This window comes from Rhincodon typus, chromosome 18 (genome assembly GCF_021869965.1).
Source record: "Rhincodon typus isolate 14 chromosome 18, sRhiTyp1.1, whole genome shotgun sequence".
NCBI lineage: Eukaryota > Metazoa > Chordata > Chondrichthyes > Orectolobiformes > Rhincodontidae > Rhincodon > Rhincodon typus.
The window spans coordinates 4,515,873-4,531,734 of record NC_063349.1 but is presented as its reverse complement, the minus strand read 5'-3'; the positions used below and the strand labels follow the sequence as shown (position 1 = coordinate 4,531,734).

Here is a 15,862-nt window from a genome sequence, read left to right as displayed (position 1 = left end):
TTTACTACCTACACTAGACATTTTCCCAGTTTACTACCTACACTAGTCACATTTTCCCAGTTTACTACCTACACTAGTTACATTTTCCTACGTTTACCACCTACACTAGTCACATTTTCCCACTTTGGCCCAAAGCCTTGAATATTATGACACTTTAAATGCTCACTCAAGTACTTTGTAAAGATTGTGAAGTTACCCGCATCAACTACCCTCCCAGTGGATTCCAGATGCCCACCACTCTCTCTGAGTGAAAAAGGTTTTCCTGAAATTTCCTGTAAGCCTCTTGGCCTTTCACTTTAAAAAAGTGCCCCCTCCCCAACCTTGTTCTTGGCCACTTGATGACAGCTGGTTTCTATCCGCCCTGTTCATGCCCCTGGTAATCTTATAAAAGTCTGCTTGTTTGGCCCAAACTGTGGAATCTTGTGGCGCCCACTGGTTCAGGCTGTCGCGGGAGGTTCATGCCAACATGTACAGCCTCCTGAATCCAGACCTCCTCCTCAGTGAACCAGGTGAGCACACCTTGCCAATGGCTGAAGAGCTGTCTCTCGGATACTCTAGCAAGTCTGCGAGGTAAGAGTGGGAGACTTGAGCAGCAGCCTTCCCATGTCTACTCTCCAGGTCAGTCATCGCTGCGGTCGCAAAGTTCTAACTTCTGATGAGTCCTTGTAATACACGTCCTGTGTCACCTCATTTCCAAATCCTTTCTATGACCGATGGGACACATCTTTTGACATCCTTCCATCATCTGTTGGAGCACTGGGCAGTGAGATACCAGTGCCATGACGTTGGAGAGAATCTCGGTCTATCGCCAATTGGTTTCCCAGTCCAAAAATAATCCCACATGTTCCAGCTGACAGGAAGTGCGAAAAATTCCACCCGTTGTGTCTGCTTTCCAAAGAGGAAACCTTCTTACTGTTGAGGTGGAATTCTGAAGGCGTGATGATGTGATTGTAAGCAATATAGAAGAGAAAGATGGCAGCCAATTCCGCTCATCCAGATCGAAGAGTATTCACTAGTGACATTAGTCATGTTCTCTCAAATAGCGTTAGACCATCCTTACGAATGCTGATCATCACCATGTATTGAAAAAAAAGCAATGTGACCCCAATCTTTAAAAAAACAGGGCGCAAAGCTGGTTTACCTGCCATCTGTTTATTAGGAAGAAACTGAATAGAACACCAATCAAGTAAGGGATGAATCTCAAGAAGCAATACAGAACGGTGAGCGTATTTAATGAGCGGGTCAATTTGCTGGATGACCATCTTTGGGTGTTTTCAAGGAGATACCAAGCCTTGAGGACCAGAGAATTTTGGCGTTTGTTTACTTCCATGCTAGCACAGCTTTTGATGAAAACATCCCATGGGTGATGGATGCTGGAAAGAGCAGCTGGGGCAGGGTGCTTCTGAAATCAATTTCTGAAACAGGGGCAGCAAAGTGTAGCTGCACTGTGGAGCAGCCTGGGATCTCTGCTAGGGCCGATCCTGTTACAATGCTATGGAGGGAGAAAGAGGACAAAACTCTCCAAATTTATAAAGGTTACTAAATTGAGAAGGATTATAAATGACAGCGAACAGACTGACGAAAAGCAGAAGGCAACAAATAATTTGAGGAGTTAGGCTGATGACTGGCAGTAGGCATTCAACATGGGCTAGTACAAAATTGTTACAGTGGTCAAGGTTACTAAACAGTAGCAATATAACAATGGTGAGAACGATGCTGGTGGACAGGTTTGTAAATCCATCAGGTTTGACGCGCAGCAGCTGTAAAGGGGGAAAATTGCATCTTGGGCTATGGGGGAAGAGAAGTAGCGCACCAAAGCAATGACATTATTCCGAATAAGGAATCTGGAGCTGTATTTAATCACTTGAACTAAGAGGAGAGGCTGCAAGAGCTCACAATAGTCTTTTTGAGCTAATTCCTATCGTATCACAGCGAGGGACTATAACTAATCCAATCTGATGCCTTCATTTCAATGGATCTGAGTCAAACAATGAAAGAACTGAAGGGGAAGTAAGTTGTTCTGTGCACAAAAGATAAAAGCCAGCAATTTGATTAACATCAAGAGACACGAGTTGTAGATCCAGGAATTGGACTGGTTTCAATGTACAACTTATTCTTCATGGAGTCCCCTCAGATGTAATCCTGTTTACAATCTTCATGGTACAGCTTCCTCAATTCATTGCAACTCAATCTGGACATTAAATCAAGAAGCTGGGAGAAATTCTCAACTGTAACAAATATGGTAAGGCTTTAGCTCCAGTCCTGTGCCATTTAGCATCAGACCGGCTTTTCATTTTCTGATTGAATAATGCCCGTGTAACTCCAGAAGCAAAACAGCACATGACAAAGCATATTTGATGGACCAAATCCTATGTGAGTGAAGATCACAACTGCTCTCTTAGACAAAAGAAAAGATACCATAGGAATTAGTGTTAATGTCTCCATGTGTGTATTTGGCTTCTGTTATTGTGACAAGTGGTAGGGCATATAATGGGCTCATTCCCCTAATAGTTCAATGCAGTGAGTAATAAAACTACATAAGATTGGGCTTGATCTCTGTTCTGTCCTTGGTTTGCAGGTGTCAGACCAAGATTGAATGCCAAAATGTCTCTCAGCATCACTAAGTCAGAGACAGGAAGATTGGCTGGGTTTTGCTGCTCCTGGTAGCTGTAATACAAATTCTTCTCCTACTCCTGACAAGAATGTGCCTGTACATGGGAACTGAGCAGTGATGCCTTCCACATTCAGACTGCCATGCCAAATACAGATTGGGTAAAGGACTAGATCAACACCCAGTGGATGCAGTTACAAGACAGGAGGGAACGGGTAAAGAGTTTGGCAAAGTTTTTCATGTGGTACCTGTACAAACATTCAGTGAGGGTCTGACAGAGATTAATGCATTTCATTCACTGATATAGTTGAGTTGTATGCGCAATCTCTGCATAGGAATGGTTTTGGATAGTGTGCATGCCACCGATGCTGGAAGTTTCTGAGGTAATGACAGAGTAAGGGTAGCCTTTGAGATTCAGCATCCCATTTCCAAAACAGTTCCTACAAAGCCTTCCTACAGGGAGAGGTTTTATCCCTTCCCAAGCCAGGGAGTGGAGAATCTTTCTTTCTTTTGGGTCTGTGTTAAAAGAGAAACTATGGTTCCAATTAGACTCTTGGCAAGTTGTGGCTCACTTAAAGGATGCCACCATTACAGAGAATCAGTAGGTGGCCTTCACTGTGCTAGAACTTTATTTGTACAATCTGTATCTGAGGCCAGAGGGCATAAGTTTGAGGTGAGGAGCATGTGGTATAGAAGAGGTTCGAGAAAAAAGATTTTCACCCAGAATACGGTACAAATATGGAACATGCTGCCTGACAGGATGGCAGAGATGGGCACTCTCACAACATTTAAGAAGCATCTGGATGAGCACTAAAAATGCCAGGGCATAGTGAGCTATGGACCAAGTGCAGGTACATGAGATTAGTGTAGTCTGGTGTTTGTTGGTTGGCATTGACATGGTGGGGCTGAAGGACCTGTTTCTAAGCTGTATGACTCAATGATACTGTCAATGCAAGTATTCCTTCAGTATGGAAAAAGCTTTCTTTGTAAGCTCATCGAGGTGAAAACACATCCTTCCAAGCTCCCCAAATGAAAAAAATATATACTTTTAAGAGCCTGATTGTCAATTGTGACTACAATGCCCTTGTTGAACAAAAGCTAGAGAGCCAAGTAAGAAGGTCAGACAATAAGCACTGGGGCTCATTTCTCCACATACAGAACTGAAAAGGAGATGGCAGAGGGGTGACTTAATGGAGGTTGTAAGAGACAGTATTTTTTTATTTTTGGGCTCCGAACTGAAAATGTGAAAATGGACATTGCTTTAAAAAAGAATGTACAAGAAGTTGTTCGCAGCATTGGAAAAAACAAGTGAAGCTCCCTGATGTACAAGTGGCGATGTTGCTTTCTGAGGACCTTAAGTCCAGACACATGGGTACCTTCAGATGCAAATGCAAACAGAGAAGCACAAAACCTCTAAGTTTGATGCATCAATTTTCTCTCTCCCTGTTTTTCTGACGTTATTCTCTCCAATTCTCTGTCAAAAAAAAAGCAGAAAACTACATTCTAGGACACTGAGGAATAAACTGAAAATCTAAAGACAACCAGAAAGACCCAGGTCCAACCAACTAACGAACTAAAGACTGACCATTGCTGTATGGATAGGTTTGTGATATCCATCAAAGAATTGAGGACTGGGAAACCAGCCTGTCTCGTTTTGAATTTCAGACCAGCGATACAGAACTGTGTTCATCTGACCATTGTTTCCTGTCCACCTATAAATATTTGTTTTTTCCTGTTTTCTGTGTGTGTGCAAAAGAGAGAGAGAATGGGTGTGTGGGGGTGTAAGAGAGAGCTCAAGTGAGAATATGAGTATATGTTCTGTTCTTATTAAAATTAAAAGTGTTACCATGAGTAGCTTTTTTTTGGTATGGTTCCTGAAGAAACCCAGTAGCAGTTAGTCAAAGGCAATTTTTGGCAATTCCATTAAATGTTTACATTTGTGGTAATGCGCAAAAATAGCAGAGTTTGATTTTCAGAACAATACCCCAGTGAGTTGTGACAAGGTCTTCAGAACTATAAAATAATGTGATAGGACAGGCACAGAGAAGGTGTGTCCATGTGTTTGGGGGAAGAACAAAACCAGAAATCAGTGACATCAGACACGAACCCTAACCCTGCTGCAATCAATAACGAGTTGAGTAATGAATCCAGGAGACACTTCCTTGGCCAAACTCAATGCCACAAAATGCAACTAATAGATAAAACGCATAACTACATTTAAAAGTTAAATAATGGAATAAAGGAAAAGTATGTTGATGGGGAGAGGTGAACTAGGTTGGTGGAGGCTTGGGTGCGGAATCAACATCAGAATAGAGTTTAGGGCTGAATGGCCTGTTTCTGCACTGTACATTTGTGGTAAATATTGCTGTGCAATGTTCTTGCCAAACTAAAGGCAGGATTAAACTAATCAACTGAGCACTTCTTTTCCCAGAAGATGCTGCCTGCTGATTTGCCATGTCAAGGGGAGAGCTCCAGGCACACTGGGTGCCAGAGAAGAGCTTTATGTGCCATCTTGACAATGCACATCTTGTACATCCAGTCTATTCAAACTGACAGTTGACTGAAGCTGGAAGAAACAGGGATGTTAACCTTTAGATCCTCTGGGAGGAGCAGAAAGGAAACATGAAAGCAACATTTTGAATACATCTGCCTTCTGTCTCTGTTGACAGCAGATTAAAGACGAAATTCCCTTGTGGCTCCACAGCGCGTCATCAGTGAGAAGTCTTGCTCACTCTCTGAAATGTATTCTTGTAAAATCAAAGAACCCTAGCTGATTTGTAGTCTCCAGCATTCAGTCCCTTAAAACGAGGGTAACTCAGCTCTCATCCAGTCCATTTGCTAAAGACATTGTGATTGCTAATCTCTTGTGGCAAATCTGTTTTGTCAGAATATTGCACAGAAGTTTGTTACTCACTCTCACTGCTAAAATTTCATGGCTGAGCTCACCTCTATTTCGTTGGATTTTATAATGTGGAGGTGCTGGTGTTGGACTGGGGTGGACAAGGTCAGAAGTCACACGACACCAGGTTGTAGTCCAACAGATTAATTTGAAATCACAAGCTTTCGAGCGCTGATTCTTCGAAGTCTGATGACATCTCATTTCACAAGACGAAGGAGCAGCACTTTGAAAGCTTGTGATTTCAAATTAACCTGTTGGACTACAACCTGGTGTCGTGTGACTTCTGACGTTGGATTTTTAGCCGCTGGGCTGTCATTTGGCCCAGAGTTGTTCTTCCATCATGCCCTCAGGGAGAATATCCTGTCAGCAGAGGCTGTTGAACAATCAGAGGGCCTGCTGCACTCTAGGGCCAGCAGCATCACTGGGCCAAAAACAGAAGTTGCTGGAAAAGCTCAGCAGGTCTGGAAGCATCTGTGAAGAAAAAATCAGAGCTAATGTTTTAGGTCTGGTGACCCTTCCTCAGTACAGCATCACTGGGGGCTGAGTGCACTGCTGGGACTGCAGGATGTCCCCAACAATGGTTTCCAATGGAGCAGAATGAGAAGGTAAATTCAGGTCTTTTGCGAGGGCCCAGGCTAGTGAAACACCAGCAGTGGCCGGAGAGGCCCTGTTGGGGCCTACCATTGGTAGACTTCCTGCCACCTTCCCTTTTGCTGGTAAAAAGTGGAGGCAGGCAGACAATAGGCACTAAATCTCCACCACAGCACCAATTTTACAGCCCCACTGCCTACTGACCCTCTGCTAGGAGGATGAGGGGACTGTGTGTAAGGTCTATACTTTGAATGTCAATGGACCATTTTGATGCAGACTGGTACAAGCTATGCAGGTTTTGTGTACAATCACCTGTACCTGATTGGCAATCTTAAGTTCATCTGCATTCAAATATTTCCTTTAATGTCTTCCTCAGAGTTAAGATTGGATTGTTTCTTGCTCAACATTTCATTTGCCCTTCAAACATCATCCTGGGAACCCTGCTTGCAAATTGTTTGGTCTATGAGTACACTTCATCTGATTAAACTCTGAGGCAAGCACACAGTTGCAAGCGGTTGCTAACTTTTCCTCACGGAAAGCCTTGTGGTGGTTGTTTATCTCCTTCCATTTCCATTAGCCTGACTCAGCTCTCTGAACATCTCCAGCATTGTCAGATGTGAACTTTGACCTTGATTGATTTGTCTTAATCAATGATCCTGACTCACTTTGCTCTACCAGCGTGCATTCTGGAAGACTGGCAAATCTTTGTTTTGTTTTTAAACTTTCTCTTTCTTCCAGACCTTCATTTTAGCCTGTGGGAAGAATTTGGACTATAGGTTTCCCTGCTCTCCCTATGTCAGATTTCTTCCCTCGAGCAAAAGATGTACATAATGCTGACTGAGTTTCTGTGCAATCTGCACTCCTTACATGAATGAACCTGGAGTCTTTACAACAATGCCTTCTCACCTTGGTGGTTTCTCACCGTGCCTTTTAATCAATATTTGAACTATCTTAAGTTTTCTGCCTGGAGTATCACAATGTATTTTCACGCTATCTTACTTTATTCTTACTTTGCAATTAGCTGCAGGTTTAAGCAAATTATATCTTGCTCTGGGAACATGCTTAAACACTGCCAAATGTAGACTGTGGGATTATCCTGTAAAAGAACAGCGAATTGTCTTGCCTGAGTCAAATAGAATTACATACATTATTGCCTGACTTGTAACTGAGTGAATGCTTCTGTAAAGACTTATTTACAATCTATACACTTCAACCCACAGCACCATTCCACGCTGGGTCATATGGTGGTATTCGGGTGTGCTTGATTCTATCCTTATTCCTAAATATTTTAGTTTTTCTGACACAAATCATGAGCTGTTATCTGACACTAACTCTTCTGACAATCAATAAATTTCAACGCATCTTTTCAAAACCTCAATTGTTTGGCATTTGAGATACTGGACAGTGACGCAATGTTTATAGAATCCCTATAATGCAAGAAAGAGGCCACTCAGCTCATTGAGCCTTTACCGACCCTCCAAAGAGCATCCCAACCAGACCGCATCCCGCAACCCTATCCCATTAACCCTGCTTTTAGCATGGCCAATCTACATAACCTGCACATCTTTGGACTGTGGGAGGAAACCGGAGCACCCAGAGGAAACCCACACAGACACTGGGAGAATGTGCAAACTCCGCACAGACAGTCGCCCGAGGGTGGACTTAAACCTGGCGTTAACCACTGTGCTACGCCACTAGATGAGGTGCTCTTTCCCTCACTCTTCAAAGGAATTAATATGTACTGGTTTCCATAGTATTCTTGTCTTCCATCGTGGTTGGGCTACTTCTGAATCTAAAATTTGCTTCACAACTTAATTCACAAACTCTTTCAATATCTCTATCCACAAAAAAAAATCCACTTTTCCCATCAAGCTATCAGCATCTCCCTCTGTTTCATTTTGAAACCATTTGAATTCTCTCTGAATCACTTGCGTGGTTTCAATTATTGACCCCTCTTTTCTGGAGAAATCCTGTCCAGTCTGCTCATCTACTTTAGAGCCCGTGCCCCCACACTGTGAATTGTTGCTCTGTGCCACCTGGCTAGTGAGCCATGCAACAACTGGCATCTTTCAAATTGATCAGATATCGTCAATGTCCAAACATCCCTTTTATCCCCATTTCAAAAACGGAGACAAAACTTTTGAAGCATGCTTCTCCAGCACCATCTCCCTTCATTTCTTCTATTTAAACCCTATTGGCTGTCTCGATCTGTCACTATCCATTAAGAAAGGATTTATTGGTTCAAAATTTATTGGCTTGATACACATCTTATTGCTTGCAGGCTGTTGTTCAATGTGGTGAATCTGTATTGGACTCATTTTCTTCTGTCTTCCTTTTGCTTTTCTCTGTGCTAAAAGAGGGAACTTGATGGTAACATAGAATGCCTCCATCCTGTGTAATTCTAGTACTCTTAGTATGGACTAATCTCTCAGAGTCATAGGGCTGTACAACACAGAAACAGAGCCTACAGCCCAACTCGTCCATGCTGACCAGATATCTTAAATTAATCCAGTCCCATTTGCCAGCATTTGGCCCATATCCCTCTATACTTTTTCTATTCACGTACCCATCCAGATGCCTTTTACATGTTGTAATTGTCCCAACCTCCACCACTTTCTCTAGCAGCTCATTCAATACACGCACCTACCACCCTCTGTGTGAAAACATTGCCCCTCAAGTCCCTTTTAAATCTTTCCCCTCCCACCTTAAACCTATGCCCTTTAGTTTTGGACTCTCATTCCCTGGGGAAAAGACCTTGGTTACTCACTCTATCCATGCCCCTCATGGCTTTACTGATGCTCATTTCTATCCCAGTACTTACTTTACAATAAAACCAATTAATGCATTTTGAAGAAAAATGCAAACTGGTTGATGCAGTTGAGTAATCATAATGCATGCATCCGAGACTTGTTTTCGAATCCAGCCCAGCCTGGTTTGTTAAAAAATCTCCTCTGTCTGCTCCCTCTAAGCATCTGACATTAAAAGATTTGGGCTGTCTCTATTTGGCCTCAGGTGTCTCGCAAATGTTCCATGACTGTTCCTCTGAAGTTTGCTTTGGAGCTAAGTACGTCTACTCCAGTTTGTAACTTAATTTCATGCTGTATCTGATGTTGTTCCAATCCCAGCACAAGTGTTACCCAAACTGATGAGCAAATCAACATTTAATTATTAATGACTTCGGTGGATGCCAACTTACGCAGAAATCCATCAAAAATTATTAAACAATAAAACCTAGAATTTCCACTTCAGTCTTTTTTGGACAACACAAGTACAAAATGTTCTGAATTCCCAGCCTTCAATTGGCCAACAACTTAAACTTATGATTAAAAAAAATCAAGTGACTGGGTGTAGAAGGTTTACCAATATGTGGTCTTGGGATTTGAAGGGAGCCTTGAAGCCAAATGTTTGGACCATCCTGCTTGAGTCTACTGTTTTAAGTGATGGGCTGTTACACAGTGAAATTGGAGTTATGCTATAGTGAGTCAACTGGCAAAACTACACAGATGCAGGAAGTGGAAAAAACTGTTCACACACTGCTTAGTAGTCATAGAATCACAGAACCCTACAACGTGGAAGCAGGCTATTTGGCCCATCGAGGTTACACCGACCCACTGAAAAGCATCCCACCCAGACCCACACCCCTACCCTATGCATGTTAACTTGCATTTCCCATGGGTAACCCACCAGCCTGCACACCCCTGGACACTGTGGGCAGTTTAACTTGGCCAATCCATGTAACATGCACTTCTTCAGACTGTGGGAGCACACCAGAGCACCTGGAGGAAACTCACGCAGAATTGATGTGAACGTTTGTGATTTGATGTGTCTCTGTGTGTGTGTGTGTGTGTGTGTGTGTGTGTGTGTGTGAGTGTGGTTTAGTGCGGGAGGGAGGGGTTTAGTTTGAATCAGTACCATTTACAGTAATCCTTTTTCAGTTAAAACCCCTTCTTCAGACACAACAATTCCAACAACCATTTTCCCAAGACGTTATTGTCTTTGTTTCATAAATTGCAACTTGTCCAAAGCTTGTTTTTTCCTTCCTTGACTCCATCCTCATTAACTCCCAACAGAATGCTGTCCCTGAGTCTACTATAGCTCCATTTTTACTCATACTCTCAACTTTTCCACTACTTCCGAGACATCCTCTGGTATTGCACAGCCTTCCGAATGGCCTGCTCCTACAGTTCTTATCTTTCATTTGTCACCTCCTCCTCTGGTTGCAGCTATTTCTGAGAGAATCTCCTGTCATGTTTCTGTTGCTTTCTTGAAACATCTCTGACATTTTACCACCCGTTCAATGTCCCCGGTGTTGGGCGATGTGGTCAAGTACCAGGTATGGGTATTTTTGTGAAATGCCTTGACAAATGTAAATGTGATTGACAGCTTCGATAAAATGTGCTCTGTTCAGCAATTCTTGAGATCTAAAAATCTCTCCGTTTCTTTTAACCTATCTTTCCCCTTGATATTTGCATAAATTTAACCTGGAAGTTGCACGTTTTTTAAAGTTACACCCACCCTCTGCCTTTAAGATGAGCCATTAGAGTTATACTTCATTTGCTCTTCTCGTGGACACAGATGATCACAGCCCACTGCAAAGGGGTGCAAGAGATGCCCTCCCCTCTATTGCAGATAGTATTTTTCACTCAATGACATCAATAAAACAGATGACCCGGTCATTTGTCATATTGCTACCTGTAGGAGCTTGCTGCATACAAATTGGCAGCAGGGTCTCCTACATTACAACAAAAAGGCTTACATTTTATAACCACTTAATTGGCTGTGGAGTGAACCTCGCAATATGCTGGGGGCTTGCAAGTTGCTACATAAATGCAAGTCTCTATTTTGATTGTCTGAAGCTTTCCAATGCCATCAGGGACTGGAGAGAAACTGATGTCTCCCTTTTTGCCCGATGCGATTGCCTCATTCTGAAAGGCTGGTCCTAGTTTAACGCAGGCGAGTGTATATCATACTCTGGGGAAATGTTCATTGTTGCCCTTATGGGGAATTCAGGAATTCCAGACCCTTCCCTGATCCCGAATTTCAGGGAAGTGGGATAAGGATGTGTTGAAAGGAGAAGAGGATATCTCCGCTTATGTAAGCAACACCTGAAGCAGATGGGAAGGGTATTAACTATGGCCTTATAGATACCTCTGAGGGGATGGATTGCAGCCCTGAACTCTGTGCTACTCAACAAGCCACCACCTTATGTTTAACCTAACCCATTAAACTGTTAGAAAAAAAACTAGGATAGCAATTATAAAGTCTAATATTGATTTGCTCTATAATTAGGACAGCTTGAAAATTGAACTAGATTTGGGATTTGTGTTAAAGAAACAGTTTAGCCATACAAGCAAGATGTCACAGTTCCGATTAACTTTGACAAGATACAGATCGGGAGAGTGCCCAGTGGAGACAGAGTAGGCCTGAAAGCAAAAGCCTGGCCTTTACGAGTTCGCTCAACTACTTACCAGTGTTGTATCCTCGACTGAGCGCTGGCCAAGGCCTGTGGTTCTTCCACAAGTTCCCAAGGTACCAATCACTCTGGTTCTCCACCAGTCCGAGAACTTGCTGACCTGTGAACGAGAGGACGGGGAAATGTTACCCTGTGACCAGCTGCCCGTCTCCATAGCTCTCTCTGTTACTACTGCCTCTGTACGATCTCTCAGACTAGTACCGATGTGGTACATCCACATGGGCCCTTCACTAGGTTAAGGGCATGGATTGTACTAAATGACCCAACTTGCTGGACACAGACCTGAGACATTAACTCTGATTCTTCTCCTCTCTCTCCACAGATGCTGCCTGACCTGCTGAGCACCCTTCTGATTTTGTTTCAGATTTCTAACAGATTCAGATTCCCGACTCTGGTCCTTGCCAGACTGCATATGAGGCGTGCCCATACTGATGTGGTAACCGGTCTCTTAGCTCAGGAAGAGGCGATATATAAACGCATTGCACCTATCATCCATTTGGAGCATCATCCCCACTTCTGACTGAATTACTCAAAGCTAGTATGACCACAGTTCATAGAATCCCTACAGCATGGAAACAGGCCATTTGGCCCAACAAGTCCACACTGCCCCTCCAAAGAGCATCCCACCCAGACCCATTCCGCTATCCCTGCATTTCCCATGTCAACCCACCTAACTTAAACATCACTGAACACTATGGGCAATTTAGCATGGCCAATCCACCTAACCTACACATCTTTGGACTGTGGGAGGAAACCGGAGCACCCAGAGAAAACCCACGCAGACACAGAGAGTATGCGCAAACTCCACACAGACAGTCGCCCGAGGCTGGATTCGAACCCGGTCCCTAGTGCTGTGAGGCAGCAGTGCTAACCACTGAGCCACCATGCCGCCCCAAAGTTGCTCAGTGATGCTACACCTTATCCCGATAAGCATGTTTGATTGGTAAGAGATGCGATGTTTTGTGATTGAGGATGACATCTGGTTATTTATCAGAGGTAATAACAGGATACTGAAATATAATAATCCTAAGATTCTTGTCATGCAGCAGTAGTGTCCCCACCTCTGGGCTAGAAGATCCCATCTGCTATTGATGTGTCATAAAATGTCTGAACAGGCTGACTTTAAAAAAAATACAAATACTCCAGAATTGTGCGCTATGATAACCTTTTTTGCTTCAGTGAAATCTACACCTGGGAAGCAGACTGAAAAAGTCTCTTCTGTTAACCCGTGATGAAGTCCAGTCGCCCACTATAGGGAGCAAGGGTCTCATCCTGCACCAGTGAAAATTTGGATCCTGCTTTTACCATTCTCTGAATGTTGTAACAGGGGGCTTGATATCATCTTGGAAGGATCAACCATTTCTCGGGTCAGGTACAGTTGAATTCATAGAGATCTTCCTCACCTGACTCAACAACATACCTCCATCTAGCAGGTCTCACAAAACCACTGACATTTCCGATTCCTGCACCATGCATTAAATACCAAACAGGTGCGCGAGTCGGCCATTCAGCCCATTGAGCTTGCTGTTATTCAATACAATCTGATCTGACTGCAACCTTAAACCCACATTCCCACCTTCCCGATAACTTTTCACCCCCTTGCTTAACAACAATCTACTTACCTTTGCCTTAAAACTATTCAATAACTCTACTGCCACTACATTTTCAGGCAGAAAGTTCCAAAGTCCCACATCCCTCTGACAGAAAAGAATACTGACCTCAACTCTGTTTTAATTTGGCAGCCCCTGATTTTTAAATAGTGACATTCAGATTCTCCCAGAAGAGGACTTCACACATCTACCTTGTCAAGGTGTCAATCCTCATGAGTTTATATATTTTAACTTTCAATCGAGTTGCCTCTTGCTCTAAACTCTGGCAGACATAATCACAATCTGTTCACCTATAAGACACCCTGCCCATCCCAGGAACAAAAGCAGAAATTGCTGGAAAAGCTCAGCAGGTCCGACAGCATCTGTGGAGAGAAATCAGAGTTAGTGTTTCGGGTCCAGTGATCCTTCCTCAGAACTGATGGCAGCTAGGAAAATATTTTGCAGTGTGGGGGGAGGGGTAAGGTGTAAACAAGGTGGGGATAGAGTCCAAAGAGAGAGAAGAACAGTTGGACAGACAAAGGAGTGGATAACGATCTGACTAGGAGAGTGAATAGCTACAAATGGAGACTATTAGTGGTTATCAATGGGTAACAATGGGCAGACCATGTGACAACAAGGCCTGGTGTGTGGGAGTTGGGGTAAGGACATGTGTGACGATGCTGTTACTTTAAAGAGGTTATTTTGACCTGGGTGTTTTTGTAGAGAGTTTGTAAAGGCAGAGGCTCTGAACTGGCTGCTCCAGATGGCCTAAGTCAACAATTTAGGAGACCTTTAGAAAAAAAACTGAAAAAACTGCGGAAGCTGTAAATCAGGAACAAAAACAAAGTTGCTGGAAAAGCTCAGCAGGTCTAGCAGCATCTGTGAAGTCAAAAAAACAGCATTAACGTTTCGGGTCCGGTTCTGAGTAAGGGTCACCAGGCCCGAAACGTTCACCTTTTTTCCTTCACAGATGCTGCCAGACCTGCTGAGCTTTTCCAGCAACTTTTGTTTTTTTGTTCCTGTGTAGGAGGCCTTTAGGATATTTTTAAAACTTTTGTAACAATGGAAGGTGAGTGGCCAGTTCTCAAAGACCAGGCTTTCCAGTTTTTTTTAGCTGTAGCAATCAGAGGCTGTTTGGGGTCCCAGAAGGGTTGATGTTGTTTCCTCTTGGATTGGAGAACTGCACGTAAGAATCTGTGTCTGAACATACCTTTTTGCCAAGGGTTGTGTTTATTGGATATTACTCTTTTGGAACAGTTAATCAGCAATAGATACTGTATCTATTATTCTATTAAGTCTTCTAGTAGTTAACTAAAACAGAAGATGCTGCAAAAGCTCTGAGGAAGGGTCACTGGACCTGAAATAATAACTCTGATTTCTCTTCACAGATCCTGCCAGGATGCTGAGCTTTTAAAGCAACTTCTGTTTTTGTCTCTGACTTACAGCATCCGCAGGACTTTTGGTTTTTTTCCAATAGTTAAGTTATTCTAAATTTCTCTTTCTTTTCTTTGTATTCTAACTACAGTGTTTAAATAAATTGTGTTTTGCTTAACATCAAGTAGTTTGACTAATCACATTACCTGGAACATGCACTTCACATCTACCTTGAAAATAAGAAAAAGTTAGGGTCTAGGCTATCTTCTTAAAATATTTTGAGGGGGTCTGATCTGGCCCATAACACATGGGAGAGCTCAAGCACCAAAGTTATTGAACTCGATATTGAGTCTGGAAGGCTGCAGGGTTCCCACGGAGAAAATGAGGTGTTGTTCTTCCAGTTTCCGCTGAGTTTCACTGGAACAAGCCTGAGACAGAGATGTTGGCCAGGGAACAGGAAGGTGTACTGAAGTGGTAGGCAACTGGAAGCTCAGGGTATTTTTTGCAGACAGAATGTAGGTGTTCTATGAAGCAGTCACCCAGCCTACGCTTTGTCTCCCCAGTGTAGAGGAAACCATATTGTGAGCAGCGAATGCATTAGACTAGATTGTGGGAAGTGAAGATAAAGTGCTGCTTCACCTGGAAGATATGTTTGGGCCCTTGGATACTGAGGAGGGAGGAGGTAAATGGGCAGGTGTTTACCTTTCAGCGGTTGCAGGGGAAGGTGCTATGGGGCTGTCGGGGGGGGCGGGTGTTGGGAGTGAAGGAGGAGTGGACCAAGGTGTACTGGAGAGAACAGTCCTTGTGGAAGGCAGACAAGGGAGTAGAGGGGAATATGTATCGGGTTGTGGCATCCCGCTGGAAGTGGTGGAAATGGCGGCTAATGATCCCAGTATTAGTTTAGTAAACGTTCTTTTAATTACCTCCAATGTATTTGCATTCTTCCTGAAGTAGGGTGACCAGTACTACATGCAGTGCTCCAGATGTGGTCTTGCCAATGTTATGTGTAACTGAAGCACAAACTCCCTGCATTTGTATTCAACACCCCACATGACAATATTTGCCATAAATGATAACATTCTATCAGTCGTTCTGATTACTTGCTATATCACTATATTAACCTTTTGGGATTCATGAACTAGGATACCCAGATGGCCTTGTGTCTCACAGCTCTGTAATGTCTCACCCATTCCGATAATGTACCTCTTTTATTTTTAATATTCCTGCAGCAGAAATGTCAAACAGCACATAAAGCACAAGGACAATTTACCCCATGCTTTGAGAGTGCCTCAAATAGACTGAGATGAACTTCACATTGGATTATT

General features: G+C 43.2%; 1 protein-coding gene across 2 annotated transcripts in view; it reads right to left on the bottom strand.

Moving 5' to 3' along the window:
- The window catches only part of large1 (LARGE xylosyl- and glucuronyltransferase 1), a 420,017-nt gene that overhangs the window by 109,141 nt on the left and 295,014 nt on the right, over positions 1–15,862 (bottom strand). For both annotated transcript variants that reach the window (XM_048607545.1, XM_048607546.1), the window contains exon 7: positions 11,570–11,674. In XM_048607545.1, coding sequence (XP_048463502.1) covers positions 11,570–11,674 — 105 coding nt within the window. The remainder of the gene's footprint in view (positions 1–11,569; positions 11,675–15,862) is intronic.